General features: G+C 35.2%; 2 protein-coding genes across 5 annotated transcripts in view; one reads left to right on the top strand and one right to left on the bottom strand.

Moving 5' to 3' along the window:
* SAV1 (salvador family WW domain containing protein 1) overlaps window positions 1-6652 on the top strand; it is a 29273-nt gene extending 22621 nt beyond the window's left edge. Inside the window, exon 5 of the mRNA XM_019923926.3 lies at window positions 5202-6652. Coding sequence (XP_019779485.1) covers window positions 5202-5403 — 202 coding nt within the window. The 3' untranslated portion in view covers window positions 5404-6652. The remainder of the gene's footprint in view (window positions 1-5201) is intronic.
* A 582-nt stretch (window positions 6653-7234) lies between these two features.
* The window catches only part of ATL1 (atlastin GTPase 1), a 78367-nt gene continuing 58030 nt past the window's right edge, over window positions 7235-27571 (bottom strand). For 3 of the 4 annotated variants that reach the window (XM_019923925.3, XM_073800497.1, XM_073800499.1), the window contains exons 7-13: window positions 20646-20738; window positions 19410-19548; window positions 15378-15505; window positions 14183-14239; window positions 13302-13373; window positions 11234-11665; window positions 7235-8104 (exon numbers count right to left, since the gene is read on the bottom strand). In XM_019923925.3, the coding sequence (XP_019779484.2) occupies window positions 7994-8104; window positions 11234-11665; window positions 13302-13373; window positions 14183-14239; window positions 15378-15505; window positions 19410-19548; window positions 20646-20738 (1032 nt within the window). In that variant the 3' untranslated portion in view covers window positions 7235-7993. The remainder of the gene's footprint in view (window positions 8105-11233; window positions 11666-13301; window positions 13374-14182; window positions 14240-15377; window positions 15506-19409; window positions 19549-20645; window positions 20739-27571) is intronic. The other variant, XM_073800498.1, reaches the window with a different exon arrangement.

The following is a 27571-nucleotide window of genomic DNA, read 5'->3' on the forward strand; positions in this document are numbered from 1 at the left end:
CTCTTAAGGTTATTGAGTATTCAATAAAATAATGCATCTAAAATATGTATCACAGTGTCTTGCACATTGAGAGAGCTTAGTAAATGGTTACTGTTATTATTGTGGGTAAAGGTATAGAATAGTGGTTAAGATCACTCAGGAAGGAAACTGTCTGGAAGGAAAGCGTGATTTCTGTCTCCATCACCTACTTACCGAATGACCTTGGGCAAGTTATTGAACTTAGTTCTAAGTGTTTTTCCTCTACTGAAATACAGGGGATAATAATCTTGTCTACTTTACTTGGTGTGGTGAGGCTTAAAAGTGATCATGCTTTTTTTTCTTAAATATTTATTTATTTTTGGCTGCACTGGGTCTTAGTTGTGGCATGCAGACTCTAGTTGCGGCATGCATGCGGGATCTAGTTCCCTGACCAGGGATTGAACCCGGGCCCCCTGCATTGGGAGCATGGAGTCCCAGCCACTGGACCACCAGGGAAGTCCCTGATCATGCATTTTAAATCAAATGGCACAGTGGCTGACTTGAGTAAGCCCTTAACAATGGTTTCTTACTATTATGAGTGAGCAAAGAAAGCTGCACCAAAAGGAAACTCCATGCACTAGTTTTTAAAGATGGCTATGAGTTTGCTAGGCTCATTGAGGATATTTGTTGGGTGCCATAGTAGGCACTGTTCTTGGAATATAGTCATGAATAAATGAAATATTTGCCTCAAAGAGCGTCTCTCTTCTGGGAAAACAGAAGTAGGTACTCAGATCAATAATCCAGTGCGGTAAGGATCAGTGACAGTGGTATATACAAAGTGCTATGATTTCAGAAAAGGGGATGTCTGAAAGTAAGTAGTTATTGATAATCCAGTGCTTCCTGTACCATACTGTGCTAAGTTTTTACATATGTTATATAATCTTCCCAAAACCTATTTTACAGCTGAAAAAAACTCTGCTAAGATCACACAAATATTAAGTGGTAGATTTCAAACCTTTCTCTCTAACTTCAAAGTTCATACTCTTAACTTTTGTCATTACTACTTCTTATTTAATAATAATTATCACTTACTAAGTATCTATTTAAATTCCTGGTACTTTGCTACGTATTTTACACATAATAATTGCATGTACAGTACTGTTAACAATTATATAAGGTGACATTTTGCAGCCTTACTCTTAATATTCCATTTGTATTTCAAAAACCAAAACTATCAGCACAAGATAGCCCAAAGAAGAGTTTTTAGAAAGTTTAAGATGATTGTACAATGAATTTCGAATAAAATAATTAAATCTTATAAAGTCACTGGTCATTTACTATGAACTATTTGCTAATTCTTGGCCAACATAACATTCCCTTACATTCCCTCTGATCTTTTCAGTCTGTAAATTCATGGCTGTTGATCTGTGTGGCCTGATGCAGAGAGACAAGATGATATTATGAGGGTTGTAGTCTAAAATCATCAGTTTTTTTTTTCCTAAGTCAAATTTAAGCCTTGTCAGTGTAATTTTTAAAATGGTTTTAATTATAGATATTATACAGAGTATAAACAGTGCTTGTCAGAAGTTTGTTTTTAGTTTATTTGAAATTACGTAGACATTCATCCATAAAATTAAGCATGGCTTGGTGTCTTAGCTAACCTACAGAAACCTCTTTATCTGATAATATCCATATACTGTAGGAATAGGATGAGGAATGATAGCAGATGGACTTTTCTTCCCTTTTTCCCTCTCTTCCTTCACTCTTGATACCACTTGATCTACTGCTCTCTGTGGCCTTTGTTCATATGCTGATCCTAAGTCATATGTAATATGTGCATGTATTTATATTTCCTTAAGTCTGGAAGAATATGTGCCTAACTGTTAACCTTTGTTATTTCTGGGAGTTGATAAGATTGAGTAGGGTTATTCTTTCTTCTTTATGTTATTTCTACTCTATAGCCGTTGTTAGAAAGAAATAACATAAAAAGCTTTCCTTCTTGGGGGAAAAAGATGGTACTTAAATGGAATTCTTTGCTTCTGATGAAAAGAAACAGACTCCTAAAGATTACAGTCCCTTTCAACTCTGGCTCTGTGAGCTAACTATAGAACTTTAGAAAACTAGCAACTTAAGTTTTTTTCAAATAGATCAGAACTCCTCCCAGAATGGGCCAGTGAGAAAAGAGAGCAAGTACTTCTTTGCTGCTTAAAACAAGAGGTCTAGGTCTACCTTTTAGTTGATACTAAATTTTTGTCTCTAAAGAGGATTGGAAATGGTTAATATTGTTCTATCAACAGAAGGTGAGTTGTTATCCATGAATTAGATAATGGAGAATCAATTACTTATCCAAAAAATTAGCTTCTTTCTTCCTTTTGTTTAACAAACAATTGACATTATCTAGCTTTCTAAAATGCTTTATTTCTATCTCTAGCAGTAACTTACCAAAATAATTTTTGCATGTACTTCCAGAACTGACTTAGAACAGATAATGTTCTAAATTATTTATTAATTTTAGTAAAGGTATGTTTCTAAGTTTTCTCTCAAAAGTCTGTAACGTATCATGCACCTGTAAGCAAGCTGAACTATAGGATAAAATTAAAAGATTTAATCTTTAACGGGAAAAAGACCATCAGGAACATGTTTACTTTCCATTATTCCTCATGCCCGCCCCATTCCCCAACACCAGTCCCCAACAGCATTGTGGCACAGACTCTATTTTATCCCTGTGTCTGTGATCCTGCAGTATCACTGCTGACTCACTTCTGGGTGTAGGAGGAAAGGAAGAATGGGCATACTGTTACATAAGACAGGCACAGGGAACTTGGGCTACATTACAATACCCGGGGCTGGAATAGCAGTACTTTTGGCTCCTGAAGGCAGCATCCACTGGAGTGTGAACAAGGTTTTTTGGTAGCATTACAGCAATTGTTGTTTGCTTATATGGGTTATTTATAAGTACTGTTTGAATAGAATACTGCTGTAGGAAAAATACAGCAAGAGAGATGCTATGAGAAAAGGATACTGGAGTAAACAGCCGATTTTCTGAATGATTTACCTGTATATTTAGAGTGTAGTGGCTAAGAAGTTAAACTGAAGCAGATTATTTGGCTCCTTAAGAAGAAAAGAATGGGAATTACATACTTTTCTTAAGAAAAGTAAATGGCAGGCATAAGCAGAAGGGAAGTCACTATATAGAAACAGCAGGGGCAAGGATTTGGAATGGAAATGGACACATTGCATACTTTTCTCATCTGTGGTTTTCCTTAGAGTACTTTTTCTTCTTCCCAAAGTATTTTCACTAAATATTCTGATTTTCTTGCTTCTACACACAATTCTATTCTTGATGCTAAATGCTGTGATTGGGAAGTCAAAATTGTCTGAAGCTTTTTTCTTTTTCCTTTTTTAAAAAAACTTGAATGCTTATACAGAATGATATTCATGTGTTACAAACAAGTTTGATATTTATCAATATTACCATATTCTTCTCCCTTCTTTTCCTTGCTAGAATGTCCCAGATGATAAATGAGCTTTAACGTTCTTACAGTTTACCTGGCATAAATTTATGTATCTTGAATCAGTAGACATTGCTGAAATGCCCCTTAGCAATGGAATTCAGACTTGGGAAGATTAAGGTTTTTTGTTAGGAGTTATGAATTTGTTTCAAGCAAATAAAATCTTAAGGTACATGAATGGCAGAGGTTCTAGGAAATACCTTGCAGTTGTTTCTTCATGGAGGCTCATTGAGTATTTCTTGTAGTATTTCTCCAATATATGTTGGCAAATAGTTGGAGTTTCCCACTAAAGAGAATATAAAGCTTTCTGCCAAGTATATCTTTTAGTAAATTTGCAGTGCTCAGTAAGTAAATTAGTAAATTTGGGATCCAACAAAATACGTTTACCTTGTGATTTTTGTGTACTGTGCTGTGCTTTTGGTATTCCTGGAACACATAACCAGGTTGTTCAGAAATGTATGTCAACATACCAAGCACAGTCTGTAGCTCATACTGGCTGCTCTGTATTTGTTTACTGTTTCCCTTTTTTAAAAAATATTACGTGATCCCCTTGGAATAAGATGGTAAATGAATTACCAAACAAAGGAAATGGGTAGGAAATGGGTAGGAAATGTTATAAATGATTATTAAGAATAAATTTATTAGAATTTACAACTAAAGTTCTTCCTATTATGTCTGTTGTGCAATATGATTTGAGAAGTATAACTTTAATATAGGTATATGCCTTGCTCTATAAAAACTTGTTCAAGTTTTTTCTCTAGTCTTAGTAGGTATTATCATTCAAAACTATTACTGTGATGTGCCTTAGTCCATATAGTTCTCTGCCTTTCTGATCTTTTAATCACTAAACAATTTTGCAAGAGATATGTATATAGCCTCTTTAGGTTTCATCTATAAAATGAGAAGATTGGAGTAGAGCGCTGTCTTCAGGTCTCTTTCAATTCAAAGTGTAAATTACTGCTTTAGTAGTTTGTTGTATACTTCATCTCAGTATGTGATCTACTTACCATTGAAGAAGGACTAAACACCTTCTGAACTGTATATAAATAAAAACTTATGTGAGTCCGGCCCCACATGGTGCAGTCTTCTACAGTCTGTTTATTCTGTCATTTTGAAAACAGCTTATTCTTTCCTTTCTGCTTGAGTTTTTCTGTATTTTTTGTTGTTTGTTTGTTATATTGTATACTCAACCTCAGGATTATTCAGCCCACAAATGATGGTTCCTTTTCCTCTACCTGTTTAGTTCCTTGTTTGCTGTAGTAAACAGTATGCCTCAAAAAGCTTTATCAACACTAATGACACAGATGATCTTGCCTATTTTTCTATATTATTCATTGCAGGAACAATGTGGTCTAAAGTATTCTTACCTTCCTGACAATTAACTTTGGATGAACTTATGAATAGCATGGAATATGTTCTTCAGAAATTATAGAACCACAGTGGTTTGAAATCTTCATTATTATCTAGTATTAATATTAGAATAACTGATACATAAGATGAATGGAAATGGGTATTTTTAAACTTAGATTGAAATGAAGTAATATTAGTAGTTTTCTCCTCTCCCTAAAAAATAGTGTATTTAACTAGCAGTTAAAAACTCAGTTATTTTAAATTGAAATTTATCGTTTAGTTATAATAAAATTGAAATTTATAAAAATAGAACAGTTTATTGTTATAAATACATATTTATGAATATGTTGTGAACATATGTCTGATTGTGTTTTCAAACAGATATGACCACATTCTGAAGTGGGAACTCTTCCAGCTGGCTGACCTGGATACATACCAGGGAATGCTAAAGTTGCTTTTCATGAAAGAACTGGAACAGATTGTTAAAATGTATGAAGCCTACAGACAGGCTCTTCTCACGGAGTTGGAAAATCGCAAGCAGAGACAGCAGTGGTATGCCCAGCAACATGGCAAGAATTTTTAAGTTAATTTTTTAAAAATAAAATTTAAGTTTTATTATAAGGGCTTTAAAATATTTTCACAGATTAAAAAAAAACTGCAAACAAGTACTTTGGTTAATAAAGGCAGCTTACTTTTTTTGAAATTATAAAATTCTAATTTTACATGTATTTTGTTATTAAAAATATTCTTTTATTGAGAAAAAAAATGAGTTTATCATTTTAAGAGCCAACATGGCAGACACTTCTAAATGCTGTATATTTGGAAACTGCTTTGAATATTCTCGATGGAGACAAATGCAACAAGAAATGTCATTTAACCAGATATTAAATAGGAAATGATCAGTTGGTAAACTCTCACAGTAGCAGTACCTTTCTTCAGAAAACAGAGAACGAGAGAGATAACCTATGCAGTATTTAAAAAAATGTTTACTGCTTTAGTGTGGAATATTGTCTGGAACTGGATGGTTTAAATATTACCATTGTATAGTGCAAAACATAAAATGGGATTTGGGACCTTTATTGTGATAAATTTTTATATGTAACGTATGGAGTCACCTTCCCTCCCCCTCCCCCGAATGTAAAGAACCCTTTTAAAACATGTTGAGAAAGTATTTTTTGGTATGAAAGGGTGAAGGGTCTATAATGTTTCAGGAATAAATTTAGGTATAAGGCCTGTGTGGGAAAGGTGTGCACAGCACTCAAGAGTTGCTAACATTACAGTACTTCCTTACTTTGGACCAGGGCTTTTATGGCATTTAGTAACATGGTGCTGATGAGACAGTGGAGGCTTTTCAACAGCATAGCACGTTGCCATCCCAACAGACTGGGTTGAACTGCCAAAAATGACAATCAGGGATTCATTAAGAAATCTTGGTCATTAAATTGATTCTACATATCTTTTATCTTCTAAGAGTTTGTCACAGAACTTTAAAACCCAGTATTTCTCTCCCAGTTTTTTTTCCTTTGGTTTAATAGTTATTAAGACATTGTTCATAATTAGCACAGTACGTTTGATTGCAGGCAAATTTATGGCACGTCTAGCCTATAAATCTCTAGAATTCTGTGAATTTCAAAACTTGTTGAAATAGCTCTTCAGTTATATTTACATGTGTTGTAAATATGTAAATAAATTTTTAGTTTAGGTAATCTTCCAAAATATAAAGCACTCCCAGTTAGATATCAGTGAATCTGAATTATTGATAAAATGTTGAAAATGTTAAATGTTTGATTTTATATAACAAGCTTATTAAATATATTTTTGTGGAAACTAAATGTGTTGCGTTTGAGTCCATGTTTTATGCATAGCACTTATATGTATTCGATTTTTCCATTCAGAGGCCCATAGGCAAAGGAAGCAGTATAATGAAAGGGGTATTCCAAAATGAAAATAGACTAGTTGGAATGTTATCAGTGGGAAAAGTTATTTTGCAGGGCATGTGATCAGACTTTCCTAAGATGTGAGCTTAAATATCTTATGAACTCTCACAGACTCTTCTGTTTTAATCATTCTTTACTCCTTACTAAATATTACCATTTTATTTAATTAAAGCTTAGCCATTTCTAAGAAAGTTAGAAATTACTCTGTTTTAGAGCTCCCAGATAAGAGGCATTACTTTTTTTTTCATTACCACACTTTTTTTTCCTCTAGAAAGTAAGCTCAATGAAATTCCACTACAGATTTTAGTAATTATAAAAACAATATAGAATCACTGGTTTAAAAGAATTGGAAGATACCTAAAAGGGCTTAGTGTACATTCCTTAAAATGGAAACCTAAATTTGTAATGGTGTCAACATGAAAGAAAATGCATTTTGAATTTAAAAAAAGAGATAGAAATCTTCATCATTCTATATCATCACCTCCCAAACATTTCCAAATTCAGTTGTTTTTAATATTGGGAACCAGAGTAAACTTTAATAATAGTTCACATGTTAAAAGAATAAACCTATGATGAATACATTTCTTTGTGTACCAAATGAAAAAATATACAATGCAGTGAAACTCAAATACATATACAAAGTGATTTTTTGTGCATTTTTGATCAAGAGGTTTATATTCTATATTAAATCATGATAGAAAAGCAATATATAGTTTTTGATAAAGCAACTGAAAAGCTCTCTTATATGTCTTTTATAATAAGAGCTAATGGTATATGTAAGATGGTATAGATTGAATCAAGCCTATTGAGTTATGATGCTATGTTTTAACAAATGGCTGTGTGAAATAATTTAAAAATTCTTCTGTAGAAATTAAATGAGCATATCCAAATGTGGAGTAATATTACTACATGGTTTAACTATAACCCGGTAGTAGAATTTAGTAAATTCAAGCAGAACACATGTACTGTTATCATAAATAGACAAATTCTTTAAATTATAACAGCATATTTGAAGACAAAATCAGGAAACTGTACATGTTAACAAAATAAAACCATGCATACATACATCTGCTTATTAAACACTGAAATAAAGGAACTAAACCATTTTGCAATCTTCAGAGGTGCTTGGTATTTTACCCTGTTCTGATGGAAGCACTTTGAATGTTTGCATGGAGATGGAAAACAATATTTAACTGACAATTTGGTCATGCACACCTGTATTTTTGAAATTTTGGATTAAATTTTCTTCTTTTCTGATTGTTCAGTAGATTCTGACTTTGGTGCAGGAAAAGCTGGATGATACAGATGTCTGTGGGTTGCTGCTGCACTATAAAGCTTGTATAAAGCCTAGAAATAAAAGAATCAAGATTATAAAACATTGTATAAATACACAGATATAACTTTTTTCCTTCTTAGTGTAATTAGTTTATGGTATGATATCAAATTTAGCATGCTAAATTTGGAATCCTTATATCATTAATCTGTATGAGATATACATTAATAGCTATTATCTTAGAACACAAAAGTATTTTCAGCTGTCCAATGTGTGGGTCGATCTTCATGGTAAATGTTCTATCCTCAGACTGCATTTTCTTTTACCTTTCACACCTTTTGGAGCAGAGCTTCCTAACCACTGTGCCCCAGGGGTGTGTTGAAAACTCATACTGTGAATATTATTAGTTTTAGAGGAATTATAGGAGCTCATAACTTCTGACTGCCAATAGCTACTTTATTATACATAGGTAGACCACTTGCTATTGGAGCTTCCTGATAGGTTTTTCAAAAAGGGACCACTTTTATTCTCCATGATTTCCTGCTATGGTCATGCAGATAAGCAGGTGTGTTACCCTCTCCCCTGCCACACTGGGCTCTCTCAAACATGCTCTCTTGCCATTGTTTCCATTCCATATGTAAGTTCATATCTTACAAAACGTTATTCAGAAACATTACGTCAGAGAGTCTTCATTAAAACTACCTCTGTCATTGTCTGTTTAAGAGTGTTTGAATCACAGGAATTTATTGCTTTATGTGTCCATAAATATTTTTATGTTCTTTTCTTTCCCCTCAGCTAGTGTCTAAGATTCATTACCTCCTCTAACTTTCACATAATGAACACTCAGTTAAGGCCAGTTTATCTGATGTAATTCTGAAGTCTGTAAAAAGTCTGAATATTTTTAGAAGTTGGATAAAAGCCTGATATCCTTAAATAGTAATCAATCCCCAGGAAATTCCATTCATTTTTATGTTTTTGAGTCTGCACGGCTACTTTCTTTTGATTTTCTTAAGTCTGAATTGTACTATCATCAATTCTATGAATGCATATTGGTGCAACCTTAGTTCTACTGTATTATGATTCTAACACATTCAGTTTAATCCATGTTCTCTTAAAAGCTTAGATGTTTTTCTTAAGACTTGATTTACAAAGTTGAAATTTGTTTTTACCTTTTTAGTGAATTTATTTTACTGAATCTTACATGAAATAATTCCTTGTGACTTGTAAATATTACATGTATCCTTGGTATTTGATTGGAGGACATAATCTAGTTATATATAACAGCAGAAACTGAGGAATTATGTGCTATCTCTGTAGTTGTTGAAGATCAGTTTTGCTTCCTGAAGATAATGACCTAAATGATTCCACAGAGATAATTTTTCTTATGTTACAAGTGATTCCTTCTTAGAAGCTTAGATTTTTCTTCAGATATGGAGTTTTGTACATGTGCAGTGGGAGAAGTGAACACTAATTTACAGGAAAGTTACACTGCATACTGGTCTGAAACCTTAAAGTGGTATAGGTAACTCAGAAGCCAAAGTTAAAAACAACTTCTAAAGATTGTAGCTCCGTTTACTCTCCAGTAGTTAAGTTTCCTGAAGATTCATAACTGTACTTGTTTCACTCTGCAGTAGAGCAAAATGCCCAATGTTGGAGCTTAAGAAGTTTGAAATTTTGTAAACATTCAGGAAACAAAACATAAAATATTCATGATAATCAATTCTTATGTTTCATATGCAGATAAAATCATATATCATGTCCAGAATAAGTTAAGTATTTTAAAACCATTGCCAAAAATCACAATTAAAATTGTAAATGCTAGAAGAACATAGGAGCTGTAGTCACCAAAGATTTTTTAATGTACATTGAGATATCCTTTAATGGCTACTTGGTTTATAAAATAAGAATATCATAATGTTTATAAATACATGCTCTTAATTTAACAAGAAATTTAACTTACCTCATTTGTACTTCCCTGTGGCAAAGGCAGTTTAAAAGGGAGAAAAGAAAAGTATATATCCTGCTTCATTAATAGCATTATGATAATCAACTTTGTTTACAGTAGTAATTTGTGAGCATTTAAGAACAAATAACCCTGCAGAGTTTTTCAGTTTAGATTACATATTTAATGTGAATCTTTTGAAGAACCCAATTCTATATTCATCACAGGTTTCAGCATCATATTCTAGGTGGGCTTTGGGATTTACCTCAAATAGCCTCTCTTCATCTTTTGAGGTTGAAGGGCTAGTTGAGGCAGTGGCTCAGAGGATCCAATTTTAATTCATTCTTTTCCCGTAGTGTTACCATTTATTTATCTCAACTAGATTCTTCAAAGACACACGGCAAATCCATCAGTTACAATTCTCTTTTTAAAGAGTATGTATAATTACACTCTTAATGCTGGGAGAACTGTAGCTATTACTTGCTACCTGGAGACCATAAATATTCTTAACTCCAAACTTTTATGAAGAATCTCAACTTTAGCTTCACTAAATTCCCCTAAATTTAACTGAAGACACTTCCAGAATGACATAGTGAGTTGATGATTATTCTAGGCGTGTTTATAATTGTCTCCCCTATCCATATTCAATTATTTGAACAGTGGACCATGGTGACCCTGGGTTGGTTAAGTGGACCATAGAGGACAACTGATCCCTAAGCAGCTGATCCAGAGGTTGACCTGGACTCATGCCAGGGCCTGGTACAAATGTAAAGTTCAAATAGAGACAATGTGAAGTGATCAGATGCTGTGTTTAGGGGTTTTACTAAAAGAGACAGTGCTATGACTTCAGATGGTGGTTTATATGTGCTCCTAACAAAGCCAGTGCTAGTCAAATGATAGGTTGTAAGTATGAAGTAATGAACACATAATCGAATCACAATCAGCTAAATAAAAACTTGATTGTGTTTTCTCACTTAACAGCTTTAACTTTTAGGATAAGAAAAAGTGAAAACACTACCTAATCCACGTATGTTTGAAAAATATTGAAATGTTGACTGGAAAACAGTTGTGTAGGACTTTACATGTTATATTATAGTTAGCTGTTTGTATCTGGCCATCTTGACAGATTCTAAAGTTCTTGAAGACTGGGGCCCAAGTCTCCTGTTCTCCTGTATATTTACAACATCTAACATAGTGTCTGGAACATAGATAGCATTCAAATGTGTGCTGCATTTAGTTGAAGAGAATTAAGTGTTCCTACCTGGTCCCACAAGGCTGCAGCCACTTGGTCTATTACAGCACCCAGCTCTCGGTATTCTCCAGAGTACCGGATGTATGCCCAGGTGCACAGAGTAATAAGCGTCAGTCCCATTATCATATTGCATAGGCTAGCTATGATGTCCAAACCAATGAATCCAGTCACACCAGCAATCACATATGTGATAAAGATGACAACAAACAGTGTGGCTGGGGTACGAGCTGCATGGAAGATATTTTTGCTGTCATTGTGCTTGATGTACTGGATGTAAAGTTCATCTATTTCACTCTCCAACTGTTGTAGGTAGCGCCGGCTAAATTCCTCCCCACCCATCTTCTTCACCCCTCGGAATAGCTTCACAGATTCTTCCTTAAGTTCCAGATGTTTCGTCTGTAGGTCATTAGGGGCCAGAAATGGTTTGTCACCACCACAGATCTGTATCGGATAGAGAAGTATTCACGCAGTGCACAGTACAACTAGCAACTGTATCACAATTTTGCACTTAGCTAGTTGAATTTGTTAGAACACATTACTAATCCGAAGGAGCCTGCATTATGTTTTGTCAACCCACATCTTTCCATACTCCATTTCTATCAGGCGGGATTATAAGTGGGACTGGTACTTCATAGGTGACTTATATAAAGCCTTTCTTAATTTGTATTCTCTTTTCGACATGGGAAGGAATATCCATGACTTAATCCAATTTCCTCAAGATGTGGAGGTGAACTGCAAACTCAGTTCATTCATAGAATGAATCCAAATTTAAGAAAACTACTTACAGTCAAGTTCCTGTAGGAAATTTATTCTAACTACACTGAACTAATTTTGACCAAATGAAGTTTAATTTAAAACAATGAGCAATGCTATAAAGCCCTAAAGTAAAACTGTGAAAAACATTTCCTTCAGCAGTTTCACTGATTTTTGTTTGGAGCCCATTCGGTATTTTCTTCAAGAGACTAAATGGAAGCATATTAAGTGTTCTTGGACCAAATTTTCAACTTTTTTTTCAAAAGTTACATGGGAAATCTCTGTTACCCATACCATTCACTTCCGTTCTTTGTGATTTAATTATATAAAGGAGACTCTCATTCCACTTCCCCTTTAATTATGTTGTGAACACCATTCCATATACTATATTTCTCTTGATTCTAAGACTCTATCAATTTTGGATGCAATTTTGATTTTATAACATTTTCAGTGGAAAGAAACCTCATCACATTAGTAGATACCATAATCATTAGATGCCTCCTAATTCAGAATGTTAAAAAGAGGAAATATAGTACTTAGAAATATTGGTCCTTGCAGTTTATTTTTTTCTAACAGGTTTTTATATTTAAGATAGAAATTGGACTGTGGAATGTAGGGAGGTATAGTGGAGAGGGTAGCATATGTTATTTTAGCCACTAGATCTTATAAATAGTGGGAAAATCTGTACCCCTCCACCCCCGCAAAATGTGTGTGTTAGAAAGAGATAATTCATTTAAAATACATTTAAATTGTGCACACATCATGTTCTCTTCTTGACTTGTTTTTAAAATATTTTAGGAATACCATAAAAATGTGATACACACAGTTTGAGAAAGAATAAGTGAAAGCCACTTCTGCATGTGTATACAGGGTAACTTGGAAGAAAAAAGAATGAGCTCATGGAAGAAATACTGATTTTATTTGAAACATCATTTAAGGGACTTTCCTGGTGGCGCAGTGGTTAAGAATCCGCCTGCCAATGCAGGGGATGCAGGGGACATGGGTTCGAGCCCTGGTCCGGGAAGATCCCACATGCTGTGGAGCAACTAAGCCCGTGCACCACAGCTACTGAGCTTGTGCTCTAGAGCCCACGAGCCACAACTACTGAGCCTACGTGCCACAACTACTGAAGCCCGTGCGCCTAGAGCCCCTGCTCTGCAACAGGAGAAGCCACCGCAGTGAGAAACCTGCACACCAGAACGAAGAGCAGCCCCCACTTGACGCAACCAGAGAAAGTTCACACACAGTAACGAAGACCCAATGCAGCCAAAAATCAATCAATTAATTAATTAAAACATCATTTAAAATACTATTTAATTCTTACCTCTTCCATTTTTTTATTGTATGTATCCTTGGCAGTTGCCACGGCTGCTAAATTGTTAGCTTCTGCTGTGGCCTTTGGACAAAGTACAAAATATGATGTAAAATGGAATTCATATTTTATTAAACTTCCACAGGCAGTTTTCATATATGAGCATTATGTGCAAGAAATATGCAAGAACTCAAGGTCATCACATAATTTGAAAAGTGTTGAAATATTTCTACTACATCTTTTAAAATTAGTAAAATTAAAACTTCAAAATGCATAAAATATAGTTTACTCAATAAACCATAGTTCTAAAATGAATTTTCATTTAGAAGATTATTCCTCTTTATAAATATTTTTAAGCCTTTCACCAAATACTGGGGGATCTATAAATCCAAACACATGGGAAATAATATATAGTACATTTTATATATACTAATATATATAAAAATATGTCAACTTTAAGGATTACTGATAGAACAATGTATCACTGATAACAAAAAGAAACCATCAAGAACTTAAGAAATTTAAGAAATAAGTATGGAAAAAGTGAGTTTTTCCTTTTCTAAGTATAGAGGCCACTTGTTTAAAACCTGCTTTTCTACTTCTTGTTACATGTGTGAATCTAAACCACAGTCTGAGTCTTCTCTAAACAAATTTAGTACAAAGACAATGCAGACTCTTGTATCTCAGCATGCTAAGTGAGGCTGCTATATGTGTATGTGAAAATGTTTAGATGAACACACAAATGGGTAGTTACTAGAAAAATAATCTTCCAATAAGTCATTCCATCTACTATTTTTATTTGGTGATTTCCAACAGCCAGATTGGAGCATATCGTTAGCTTAGCTTTAGTGACAGTATGTTTTAGAATGTCAAGCCTCCTGATGAATAAATACCTGTAACATGGATTTGGGATGTGGTAATTCTTCACCTTGATAGATCTTTATATAAGCCTAAAAAAAAAAAAAGAGAAAAAGAAAAAAAAAGACTCATGTTCAAGTAATTGCGTTCAATATTTCTCTAAGCCTGTTAAATTGTATTCTAAGGTCTAAGGTCTTGACGGTTCAAAAAAAAAAAATAAGGTCTTGATAGTTTCAGGAACTGTTATCTCTTTCTCATACTTTAATTCCCTCTTTCTTAATTCTTGTTCCCTTTTCTGAAAGGTCCTCTTCACACATCTCCACTTGCCAATCCCACCCTTCTTAAAGGCTTAACTCGATACCACCTCCTTTAAAACTTTCTCAGATCCCTCTGCTAGGAGTAACATTTCTTTTTCAGTTACTCACAGGAATTTGTACCTGCTGCTGCCACAAGCTTTATGGGCCCTGAGTCTCCTACTAAATTCTAAGCTCCTCCACAGTGTTTTATGCACAGCAAGAATTCAAATTTTAGATAAATAACATGTCATTTATTGCTGAAAGTGGTGAAGGTAAATAATCACACAGGAGACATACAACCACATTTTAAATGACAAAACGTGGATTTTAAAAATTGATATTTTAGTCCTTGGAGCATCAATCTAAAAATTATATTGGTAACCGAAATCTACTACATATGTGTGTTGGTTACAAAAAAAAGTGTTGTATTTGGGGCTCCCTGAGGTAAATAGGTAAATGCAAATTAAAATAGTTCCACTTCACATTGGCCCTTGGTGCAGAGAGCAGGAAGTGTGGAAGAATTTTCTCCAGGAGGAAGGCAAAGTATAGCCTGTTAGGGAAAATCTTCAGAATGAAGGTGAAATTCAGTATAGGTCATGACTGAAGACTAAGTGGTATGAACCCTGGGAAACACCTCCTCCCCCAAAAAGAGATAGACTTTTCCAACTCCAGGATACATTTATGTTTCAAAATATATTTCCCTCAAGATGAAAGGCGATAGTAAAGTTACCTCAAGGAGTTTTCTCAAAAAATAATTTCAGAAAGCAAGCTCCTCTTGGGAGTCTAACCTTTTTAAAAATCATTTCTGTATATTCCTCATGCCTTTGCCCCTATATTACAAAGTCTATAATTTTTTGTTGTTTAAAACAGGAACCGCATTCCCAAACATGTCAAATCTAAGTACTCACAACTTCTCTAGAAATGAGAGTGATACCTTGAAGTACTCCACCAGACCTCGGCAGGTGATTTTGTTCCCATTGATCTCTTTAATGTCTAGGCTCTCAGGACTAAGTAGCCAAGGAATGAGTATTTTCAAGTTTTTGATGAATTCTTCATCTATTTCTACAAGTAAAAGCAAATTCATCATTATTTTAAAAATCCTATCCAGTCCTCCATGCCATAAAATAAAACATCCTTTGATTTCCTGTTTCTTCCGCAGTGATAAAGCTATTACTTACTTTCCCATCATCTAAATTACTCCCGAAACCCACTTTTCTCAGGGTGAACGATACTCCTCGCCCAAACTCCTATGGCTGATCTTTCTTATCTTCACTCCAATTACTTATTTATCTTGTCTTCCACCTATAAAATAGCTTTCTTGATATTAAATGCTATACAAATGTTTTACACCCCATTCACATAACCAGTTCATGTATTCTGATGCCTTTAAGTCCTGTTCACGGTTCATGGTTTTATATATATAGGGTCATAAAGGGGGGAAAGGGTGGATATTTACTGCTTTATAAGATGTATTCCCTCCAGAAAATGTATCCAAAAGTTGTTCTGTATTTAGTGTGTCCACCTTAGGACAAGTGTATAGAAGTGGGTAAGGTGTGGTTACTACGACTCAAGTTCCAAAAGATAGTGATGCTGCTGCTGCCTCTAGTAGTGAAACACAGCAACACAAAATAACATTGAAAAAGGCTGGGTTTCCCTGGTGGCGCAGTGGTTGAGAGTCCGCCTGCCGATGCAGGGGACATGGGTTCGTGCCCCGGTCCGGGAGGATCCCACATGCCGCGGAGGTGCTGGGCCCGTGAGCCATGGCCGCTGAGCCTTCGCGTCCGGAGCCTGTGCTCTGCCACGGGAGAGGCCACAACAGTGAGAGGCCTGCATACCGCCAAAAAAAAAACCAAAAAAAACCCAAACATTGAAAAAGGCAATGGAGGCCTCATAGCTAGTGGATCAGAGGTAGTCTGAGTTATTTGGTACAATTGATTGCCCATAACCCATTTTATAGCATTAGGTTCAAACTTAACATTACAGATTTAGCACAGTAATACAGAAAACAGATCTTCAGAGAAGTCTTTTGAACACAGCAATAATTTTTTTTTTAGCAATAATTTTTTAAATCATTATTTCAAAACATATAGAAAACTACACAAGAAGCAAGATATGTCCAGAGACTTGGTATCTAAGAAAATGCAGTAACTGCCTATAATTTTTTAAATCTGAATTTCAGCAGAGTCACTGAGTTTTCAGGCTTTGGGATTGGTGATTTCTGAGGTCTTAAGGATAAAGATTCAAACCTTATGATTGTGTTTGCGTGTTCCCTGCTTGTTATTATGACCCCAACATACACTGAAATACTAGTTTACATAAGAATTTATGGTTCTCTTCTCTTGCTTACTGCTTTTATGACATGTATGAGCATGCCACTGGAAATTCTTCCAACTTTTTTGCTTCATGTTTTGTACAGCTTTGAAATTTGTGTCCATATTTCATGAGGACTTGGACAGGAGTTTATTCAAATTTATTTTTCTGTTTGCACTGTACCAATTTTTACTGATAATTGTGCTTTGTATTAGTATAGGTTTATTCAAATGTATTTATTATTGTGGTTTGCTTTTAGTTACCAATTTTCACTGAAATACTGGTATTTGTATTATGTTACTATGTTCCTTTGTTGTGTTTTGTTGCCTACATGTATTCGTATTCACTGATGCTAACAGTTTTCTTTTTTGCTATATGATTTTATGCTTTTTTTCAACATTAGTAGAATATTACTATATATCTAGAATATATGAATTCTTCCTGAATTTCTGTATAAAACAAAAAGATTTCTCCTTATAAAACCACTTTAAAATCACCTTCAAAACATGTACTTAAATTCCACTCCCCCCACAAATTTCCTTATAAAATTGTTAATGGAATAAGATACAACCTGTGTATCTAATGCACCAACAACTGTGTTAATTATCATCAAAGTAACCAGTGTCACAGCATACATTTGGATTAAAAATGTGTTCTGAAGATAGCATTAGCCATAGTCTATTTCTACGAGTGTGCTGAAAGAGTATGTGAGAAACTATCATCAAAGAATTTTTGCACAATTGTTTGTTCAAAGACATTTCTTCCCCAGAGGCAACCACTCAGATGCCAGCCCTCTGGAGAACAGCATGGCCAGCAGACAAGACATCCTGGATAGAAATAACACCACATTATAAGATTCAGGATGGAAAAATAATGTAGATAGCAGACTTTCAAAACTGCCCAAAGAAACACTGAGGCAAAGCAGAACATTAGGGCACACAGAAGGATTTAGCAGCAGTCCTATAAAGCCTCAATTAAAATGGAAATTTGATGGGCAACTAAAGCTGCCTTTCATTTCTCTTTCTCTCGGGCTAGCCACTTTGGTAAACTCGCAACGTACGGATAACTGTAAACCAACTGTATGAGTCAATATATGTTTAGACATGTGAGTAAAATTTGATGGAGAACAAATCTATTAAAAAGTACAATTTATATCTGCATGATTTGTCTTAAACTCTCTCCCTGAGTTCTTTCATTGCAAACTGTATCCATTAATTTAAGAACTGTAGCTGTGTACTACAGGAATGAAACAAGGCAGAGTACTTTTTTGTCCCAGTAAAGGACTGTTGTTGAAGGCCTGCCCCTGCTCTGCCTGTTTATGGCTCTCCAACCCCCAGAGAAGAAAGAAAGGCCTTGTGGGAGCCCTCTCTTTATGTAACTTATTCAAAACACATTGAAGCCATTAGGTAATTGCACAGTATCAAGAGGTCTGTGTGCTCACTAGCGGGTTGGAATTCGTAAGTGACAGCGAAATTGTAGGATCCTGGAATCCATGCGTTAATATGTGCCTACAGCTGTCTGTTCTGTTGTATAAAGAAGAGACAATTTAAAACATGTATAAAAACAATGCTGATGATCGAGAAATTGGGGGTTCTATTTATGATATTAGCTGCCATAGTGAAATATAAGGTATCTGAGAATAAACGCCATGGATACATGGGGAAAACAATAGGTTTGCTTTTCAAACTTGCCAGTTGCATAAAACTGGACACAATGTTATGTTGTCCTTTTTAAAAGTAATTTCAAAGCCCTTTGAGAACAACTGTGCTTCAAAGCTTGTTATGTCACTGTCTCATCACCCCTGGCACAATGCAGAAAGGCCATAGTAAATTAAGCAAATGTCCAAACTCAGTGGTGTACTCAATGCTAGGCTTACAAGTAAAAAAGTCAGAAATGTCTTTGTACCACCTTGTATCAACTGCAAAGCAAATATCTAAAGACCTGGTGATTATTAGGCAAGATTAGCTTCTGCTTCTGCAGACCCCTGCCTCCACCTCCCACTGCCCACCCCCACCCCCGTTTTTTTTTTTAACAATTTGAGTTGCTTTGGAATCTTTAAACATTAGTCATGCCTCTGTTTAAGAGATAATTACATGCTGTTAGTTTGAAAAACACTCTGGTGCTTTTGGTTTTTTAAGAAACTGGTCCTCATCCAGAAGAGGATTTCATTATTACTGAAGTTTTTAATGATGTATAATTAAATTCTTTAGCAGCAGTTTTAAAGAGCTTCACTTCAGTACTATGCAATATTTCTATCTCTAATTATATAACTTAACACAAACATTCCAATAATATAGGCATCTATTTTCCTATTTCATGTAAATAAGGAAAATTAAAAAGGAAGATATTAAGGAGCATTTCTCAATACAGAGGTGAGCAGGAACCTAGGAGAAAGGGCGAGGGTTACTGCCTCCCAGGTGAATGCAGGATTTAGCCTATTTTCTCAGTGTATGTATTCAGTACCCATAGAATCCCATAGTTCACCAAGGAGGTACTCTAGCCTGAGCCCGGGATTCCCAATCCTCCTGAAAATTTCCAATCATCAGCCTCACATCAGTGGATAAACGAAACTAGCAGCCATAAACCCAACGGATAAAATGACATTTTTGTAATCAGACTAAGTGACATAAACAAATACATTAAAAGACAGACAAACCTTTCAGTTTTCCATCAAAGTTTGGATTGGTAGCTACTTTTAAGCCAGGATGAGGTAGCAGAAAACAGGAAATTTTGGTGAAACAGGAATGGATGTGTTTTCTAACATTCTGTAGTTCTTCATGCTGGTTCCCCGAGACCTGCAGTAAATCATTCTGAAGTTTAAACTACTTTCAACACAAATTGAACTCCAAAAGAATTCTGTGGCATTTATATTTGCTGTGTCTGTCTGGTCACAATGATAAAAAAAAAATGACATGACAGGGCTGATACTAAATAAGGAAAAGTTTGGGGTGAATTTGCCACATGGCCATATCTAAGTATAGCATACATGTGGCATTATTACAATTAACAAATGTCTACTCTTACGCTAACTTAGATGGGCCTTCCCATTTTTTAGTATAAATCCGTGGGGTTTTACTCTAGCTAGTTCCTACAAATTCAAATTTTAAATCAAAGTACTCACAAGAGACATGAGTAGATCATAAGATATTCCTACCTGCTTTTCAGGAGGTGCTCAAGACAGCCTCTTGTCACCTGGTAGGTATACATTTAAATTCTAGAAAGGCATCTGGATAGTTGGATGTTTACTTAAAAGCTAAACTGCCCCCTTTTTTCACATGTATTTGACATTTAACAGTACAAACTACCCTAAAAGTAACCATAACTTAAAAAGGTAAGCTTAGAGATTCTGATTGTCGAGGTAGATTTTTTAATCTCCATTTTTTTTTTCTGATTACTCAGTAGGTATTTGGGGAGATATCCGTTCAGTGTAAATAATTCACTCACTATTGAACTATCATGACACAGCAAGTGGAAAGCCTCCTAATATCACCTTTTGTGAACTGCTAGCAAAATGTCCTAAGATTGACTTTGGGGATTTCAAAAATTAAATATTTCTGTTAAATTGACCTTAAACCTCTACTAAAACACGAATCCATATATTTGTACTGTCAGTCTTGAACAGATTTAATTCTTCAAATTAAAAGTTTTATCTTTAGGAATAAATCATGGTTTTATAGATATTTACAGAAGAACTCTTTTTCTGTATCATAATTATTGATAATGTTTACAGTTGTAACTCTGACATTATTTTAAGTATCCATCTTAGTTTGTTCATAGAGATACTATGAAGGTCAAATGAGATTGTGGCTACTGAGTATCTATTCAGCAAATCATTCAAAAATACTTTAGGTTACTATTAGCGAAATTTCATGCACCTAAATAGTTAACAAACCTTGAGGCGTTTTTCCAAGAATTTGGAGCCACCGTCAGCTCCGTACGAAAATTCGTATGGGAAACTCCAGTCTCGAACAAGAAATATCAGACTCTAAGAAACAATAAGAAGAAAAGATTGTTAAAGGAACTCTAAATTTCCTCCCTCTGTTTTTTATTGAAATATATTAGATATTATTGTCATTTGAATAGTGTTCTTCTCCACATAATGGAATTAATAAGCAAACATAAAACCTAAGAAAGTTGTTTCTGAGCAATCTCCCCGCTCTGAGATCATCCTCCCTGTTTGCACTGAATGTGAACAGAAACCTGCTCCCAAACTGATTATTAAAGTTACATAGTGCCATTCAGCCAGTTTGGGGCATGTCTGTCAGTTTTCAGGAAGCTTTTTATGAAGATTCAAGTTTTATTTGAGGAAAGTTTTCTCCTTTCATCTGTCTAAATATTTTTCCTCTATTACATTTGTTCTACCCTCTTCTGCAGGGGCTCTCATTATGCATATCTGGTAGGCAGAGGGGTGAGAATCCAGGTTTTGTGGGGCCCTGAAGGTTATACAATCTGGGTCGGGGGAGGGCTCAATAGGAAAAAGGTACAAAAATGGGCTTGAAAGTTAATATTTGTTTAGAGTAAGATACCTCTGTAATACTTTTTTTCCCCAAGTTTTCAGCTGCAAATGCTTTGATCACTTCTTCATATGATAGTTTTGAAATATTTTCTGTTGGAAAGCTAATTCAGTCTTTCCTCTAACAAGGGCAAAACTTTTTATTATAAAAATGTTTTTATTATTAATAGTTTAGAAATATTTCAGCTTCACAATTTGTTATTTGTAATATCATATACATTTTTAGTTTCTTCATCTGTCAAACAGAAATAATAATGGAACATGTCTCACAGGAATACTAAATGAGATAATATATATAAGGCATTTTGAACAGCGCCAGGCACCTAATGCTATGTTAGCTATTTGATTTTGATTTCAGTGGCCACATAATATTTTCGTACACGGATAGGCCATAGTTTATTTTGCCATTCTCCTAGATGTCTTCCAGTTTTTCTATTATTCTAAGAAATACATTGATAAACATTCTTGAAGCTGAATATTTGTTCACATCCAGAAGGATTTTATCAGGAACTGTTTCCCAAATTAGAGTAATCATTAGAATCATTCAAGAGGCTTCTAAAAGTACAGAATTCTTGGGTCCCACCCCATACCTACTGAAACCAAAGTAAGAGTAGCTTTCATTTATTGAGTGCCTATTATAAGCCAACCACAATACCAGAATTATATACATGGTATTTCATGCACTCCTGCAACAGCCCCAAGAGAGGTTATAATTTATTATTCACCTTAAAAGAGATATATAAAGATCACCTCCACCCTCACCTGACATTAAGTAATATGCCCAAAGCCACATAGCCAGAGTGGAAGAGTTGGCATTTAAACTGGGGACTTATTCAAAATCCCTGCTGCACTGCCTCAAAGTTAAGTATAAAACATATAGTTTACAATTTGAGACATTAAAGCACTCTTTTATAAGTTAGATTAAGTTATACTTCAAATTTTAGTTTCTGTAAAAACGTAGGAAGTTGAGAAAAAGTAAGAATATGTAATGAAATTAGCTATCTTTAAATATTCTAAGAGTTTACATCTTTGGGTTTCTAATTGAAGCTTTTAGTCTTCCCCATTAAAATTTATTATCTCTTTTAAGCTATAGGTTCCTTTTTCATCCCTTTTTTCCCTTTACAGTTTATCTGTTGAAGAACCTGGGAATTTGACATGTAGAGATTCCCACAGTCTGGACCTTGCTGACTGCATATTCACGGGGCAGTTCAACATGTTCTTTTGTCCTCTGGATTTCCTGCAAATTGGCAGCTGGATGCAGAGGCTTGATCTGACTCCGGTTTTATTTTTTTGGCAAGACTACAGGAAGCAGAGTGTTCTTTTATTAGGAGGCACATAGTATATGATTATTTCTCCTTTGGTGAAGTTATGTCATCTTTGCTTAACTGAAGCTCATTCTTCAGTAGATTTCTCATTAAGGGCTCATGGAAACAACATTCTTTGTGTTCTTACACGCTGGTAACACTTTGTGCCCTTTATAAGTGAAAGTCAGCTTTGCTGGATATAAAATCCTTGGCTCACATTTTCTTACCTTAAACAGGGACACTTCTTAGTTTGCATTATGGATATTTCTTGTTTCACTACAGTGAAAGCCTGACCCCCCACCCCTCTCTCCCTCTCTCCCTCTCACCCCTCTCTCTCTCTCTCTCTCTCTCTGTCTCTCTCTCTCTCCCTCTCTCTGTCTCTTTCTCTCTCTCTCTCTCTGTCTCTCTCTGTCTCTCTGTCTCTCTGTCTCTCTGTCTCTCTCTCTCTCTCTCTCTCTCTCTCTCTCTCTCTCTCTCTCTCTCTCTCTCGTGTGTGTGTGTGTGTGTGTGTGTGTGTGTGTGTGTGTGTGTGTGTGTGTTCTGTGGATTCTTGTGGGGAGAGGAGAGGTTCTTGTGGAGAGGAGGCTTTTAAAACACCTATATACACTATCTTTAAATAGTTCACACTATCTTTAGATAGATGGCCATTCTTTTGTCAAAATATGATAATTTGTATCTAGAACACTTCTACCTAAAACATGCATTTTGAAAACAGAGGTTAGCTAAGAAGCAACTTTTGCGAAATAGAGGCTCATGAACCAGGATAAATGAAACCAACTATGAGGATTTGGCAATTTTCACATTTTTCTTGGGAGCGTTTAGTTTCATTTCTTGGTCTTTTTCACTGGGCATCTTCCCAAGTCAACATAATGAGGACCATGTGTAGAACAGGATCAAAGATGAAGTCTTATTTTCTTAATAAGCAATCTATATTCTATCTCCCTATAGTGTCCAATTCCAAGTTCCCTGCCTAATGGTCCCATCCAGTGACGTGCTGGTGTAAACTGGCTCTCCAGCAGCAGCAACATGCCTTGATTTGTAGCATTTGACAATTTCTGTTGTGCAAACCTGCCTACCATGGCTGATGTCAAGCTACTAACAGTTTAATACTTGGCTTCTATAATTCCTGAATATTTACTAGTTAGCTCTCAAAGTGGTATGAGCCAGCTACAGAACCACCACTGGCCCCATCCCCTCCCAAAATAATTTGTATGCTTTACATTTATCCTGTGTGGAATGCTATAAATCTCAGTTCTTATTTCAAAAGCCATTCATTTTTCCACACTGCTGAATTTTGATTTGTTCATACATATAGGTAGAGATAAAAAATCAAGGATACAGATTACCCTAATTTGCTCAGATAAGAATATCTGAAGTCATACTTTTTAAAATAAATTAAATCCAGTCAGGCAACTGGGGCAAATGATGGACCTACACCATGCGTATCCTACAAATGATCATATTTTTTAAATCATGAAAAACATCATAACCTTTGTTTATTTCCCTTTGGAGACCATAGCCTTTAGGAAATTATTCAAAAGGAGTGCTATAGCACTACTATTAGTAGTAATGAAAATGGAAAAAAAACCCCAAATGCTTAACAATTAATTGGGAATGGCTATACAAATTATGGCATATTAATATATTACATAGCTATTAATATTACAAAATGTGGAATATATCAATACATGTGTTGATTATATCAGTATAAAAAAGCCATGTGGGGGCTTCCCTGGTGGCGCGGTGGTTGAGAGTCCGTCTGCCGATGCAGGGGACGCGGGTTCGTGCCCCGGTCCGGGAAGATCCCACATGCCGCGGAGCGGCTGGGCCCGTGAGCCATGGCCGCTGAGCCTGCGCGTCCAGAGCCTGTGCTCCGCAACGGGAGAGGCCACAACAGTGAGAGGCCCGCGTACCGCAAAAAAAACCCCCAACTATATAAAACAATGTTATTTGAATTATAATGCTAAATTTATGTACACATCCATTATAAATACATGAAAATACTCCCAAACTCCCAGGAAAAAACTCTTGTAGAGCCATGTAGCCAGTAAATACCTAAACTGGTTGTAACCTGTTTAATCAATCAATTTCAGTTTTAATTTCAGTTTCGGGTAATAAGTAAATACTATAACTTGTTTTAAACCCATCTAATTAAGTAACAACTCACTTCAATCAACAGCCCACTGAAAGCCAACCAGTGACAGCTTCATACTTTAAAACTCAGTCAAGTAGCAGAAGACTTGCTCCAGAAAACTGACTGAGGCTGGTGTCAACCCGTTTCTCACCTCTATAACCAACACGAAACATGCTTCTGTGTACGACAAAAAATCATTCAAAAACTGATGTCAACCCATTCTTGTTTCTTTAAACCATGAAAATCCAAAACAAACAAGCCCCTAAATCCTGCATATAATCGTTAGTTTGTTATGCTCAATGAGACTGCGCCTCACAAGCATAACTCTTTTACTTAACTCGCCAATAAATTCAGCTTTGGTTTTTGTATCAGATTTTGAGTGACGGTCTCATCCTCTGGCAATTCTAGAAGTTCCACTGAGACAGTTTTAAGTGCCCTCACTTGGCAGCTTTCCCTATGACCCTCAGACTAACATGTGCATTCTCCCTGTCCTTTGTTCCCAAATTTCATTTGTCCTTCAAATTTACTTGCAGGTGAATTTATCTCAACAACGATCTGATCTGAGTTCTGATTTGTTTCACTGAGCTCTTGTTGCTAATTTGTTATCCTAGGATTTTTGTTATAAAGACTCAGTGGGTCTTTATATGGGTCATTAGTTCTAAGTCTTTGTTTAACCTTTAGTTTTGGAAGTATACTCATTTTATAAATAATTATACCTAATTTCTGTATAAGGTTATTAGAACTTTTGGTTTAGAGGTATACTATTTAGGAAATATTTTTGCCATTAATCTGTTTATGGTTTTGCTACTTGCTTTACCTTCTTTTGTTTGAAAATTTGTACAAAGTCTTGTCTCATGGATTTTACCTTGAATTGTCTTTTGTCACTGAATGTACAAGGAAGTGCTCTATAAAGGACAGATAGAGGCAAAGGCCTAAAAAGTCCCCAGATTAATCAGGATGCCCCAAAGACTAATGGCTGGAGGTCGGTTAAACTAGCAACAAATTTATGCAGAAATAATTAGTCAAATTTTTCCTTGGTTCCTCTAACAAAGCTTTCAAGAGGACACTCTCACTCTTGTCAATTTGCGAGTCTCTTTGTTTACTCCATAATGCAGGATCAATGATTGTCAGATTATTGATCGTACAGCACTGTTCTAACCTCTCATTGCTTGAGGAACCAGATGCTTTTCATAAACACACAATTTGACCAACTTGTTTGTTATAGGCTTGTATATATCAAAGTTGCAATCTCCTCCTGGAAGAATTTCTGCTTCCTATTTGCATTGCAGTATAAGCCTAATATTTGCACTTACAATAATAAATGATCTTTTAAAAAATTTAGAATAACATTGTGTTGAGCTTTGGACATGTCAAAATAAATAATTAATACAGTTTAGAGGTGCTCTATAAAAATGAAGAGAAAATATCAAACGCTCATTAGTTAGCTTCTTTGATTAGTAAACTGAGGCCTCAAAACAAACTGCTGACTCCCAAATAATCTCTGTTTGATTCTCTAACTTTCTGAAATTACCCTCCCGTATCTCTCTCTACTCAGTTTTGTCTTCACCAATCACTTCACCCCTTCAATTCCTTCTGCTCCTTCCCCTGACCTCCTAAACCATTTCCTAAGGAATTTTTGCAGGAAAAAAAGTAGTCACATTGCCCCAAACTACTTAAAATTGCTAGACCAGAAGGCTGTTGTAAAGAAGCTGAATTTAAACCCTGGTCTAGAGTTCAGTTTTAAGGAATTTCTTTTAGCCCAGGAAGACAGAAATTTGCTGCAGAATTCAGGATTTTGTTACTTACTGTCCTGAACTATCAGTTATTTTCCAACTAGTTCACTTAATTGTTAGTCCCTCAGGTGGGAAAAAATGGTTAAAAGCAGTAGGGTAAGAAAGACCAGAAGGACATTTAAATAACTCAGGTCATTACAAAAAAATTTTTTAAATTAAAATTTTTTAATAGCCTTTCAAGGGCAAGAAAAATAGAAAAAACACCACACAAGGCCGTTTCAGAAGACTTTCTCTTCAAGATGAATTGGACATAGATTCAAAATTGTGAACAATATAAGAATGAATCAATAGGAAACGTTAAAAATAGACTTCAGGAGATTTTCAAACAATACTCCAGGTACCTAAATAGTCAAAGTAAAGGGAACCTTGTCTTCTATTTCTAAAATGTGCTCAGACATAAAATACAGGAATCAGAAAAAAACTTGAATGAGAAATTATCAACTTAGAAATTTCCAATTTATGGGTGGCTTTTCAGAGGGGCTTGGATAATTAACAAGGTAGAAATAAAAAAAATTTGTGGCCCTCCAGATAAAAACGACCAAAATATCCTCTGTTCTCTAAGACTCGGGGAGCCTGTCCATAAGGACAGATATTGCAAGCAGAAAATCCACTGGAAGAAACAAAGTTTCATATTAGCTAAAGATACCTACAGTGTTTATGATTCAGAAAGAAACTGAAGAATCTCTTTGAGTAAAAGTCTCTAAGGATATAGACAGAAAAAGTAGAGAAGACTCTATAAGAGTCCAGATTAACCCCTTTCAAATTATCTTAAATCTTTCTTTTTTATATACACAAAAAGATTAGGTCATGGTAGGTATTAAATCAGCAACACGGTCAACAACAAAGACTCATTGCCTTTTATGGCCTATTCCTTGTTTCTGTAGCCAAGGCTTATCCTCCTTACCTCAGAGCAGTTGCAGCCTTGTTAATTACTTGAAGCATCTACAAACTGTACTAGCACCACCTTTAAATCTGATGGTACAACATACAATCACTATTGCTAACTGAAAACACCTCACTTTTTTCTGTTCGTCTTAACTAATGAAATGTGTTGGGTTTTTTTTTTTTTTTTTG

Source organism: Tursiops truncatus, chromosome 2 (assembly GCF_011762595.2).
Source record: "Tursiops truncatus isolate mTurTru1 chromosome 2, mTurTru1.mat.Y, whole genome shotgun sequence".
NCBI classification, from domain to species: domain Eukaryota; kingdom Metazoa; phylum Chordata; class Mammalia; order Artiodactyla; family Delphinidae; genus Tursiops; species Tursiops truncatus.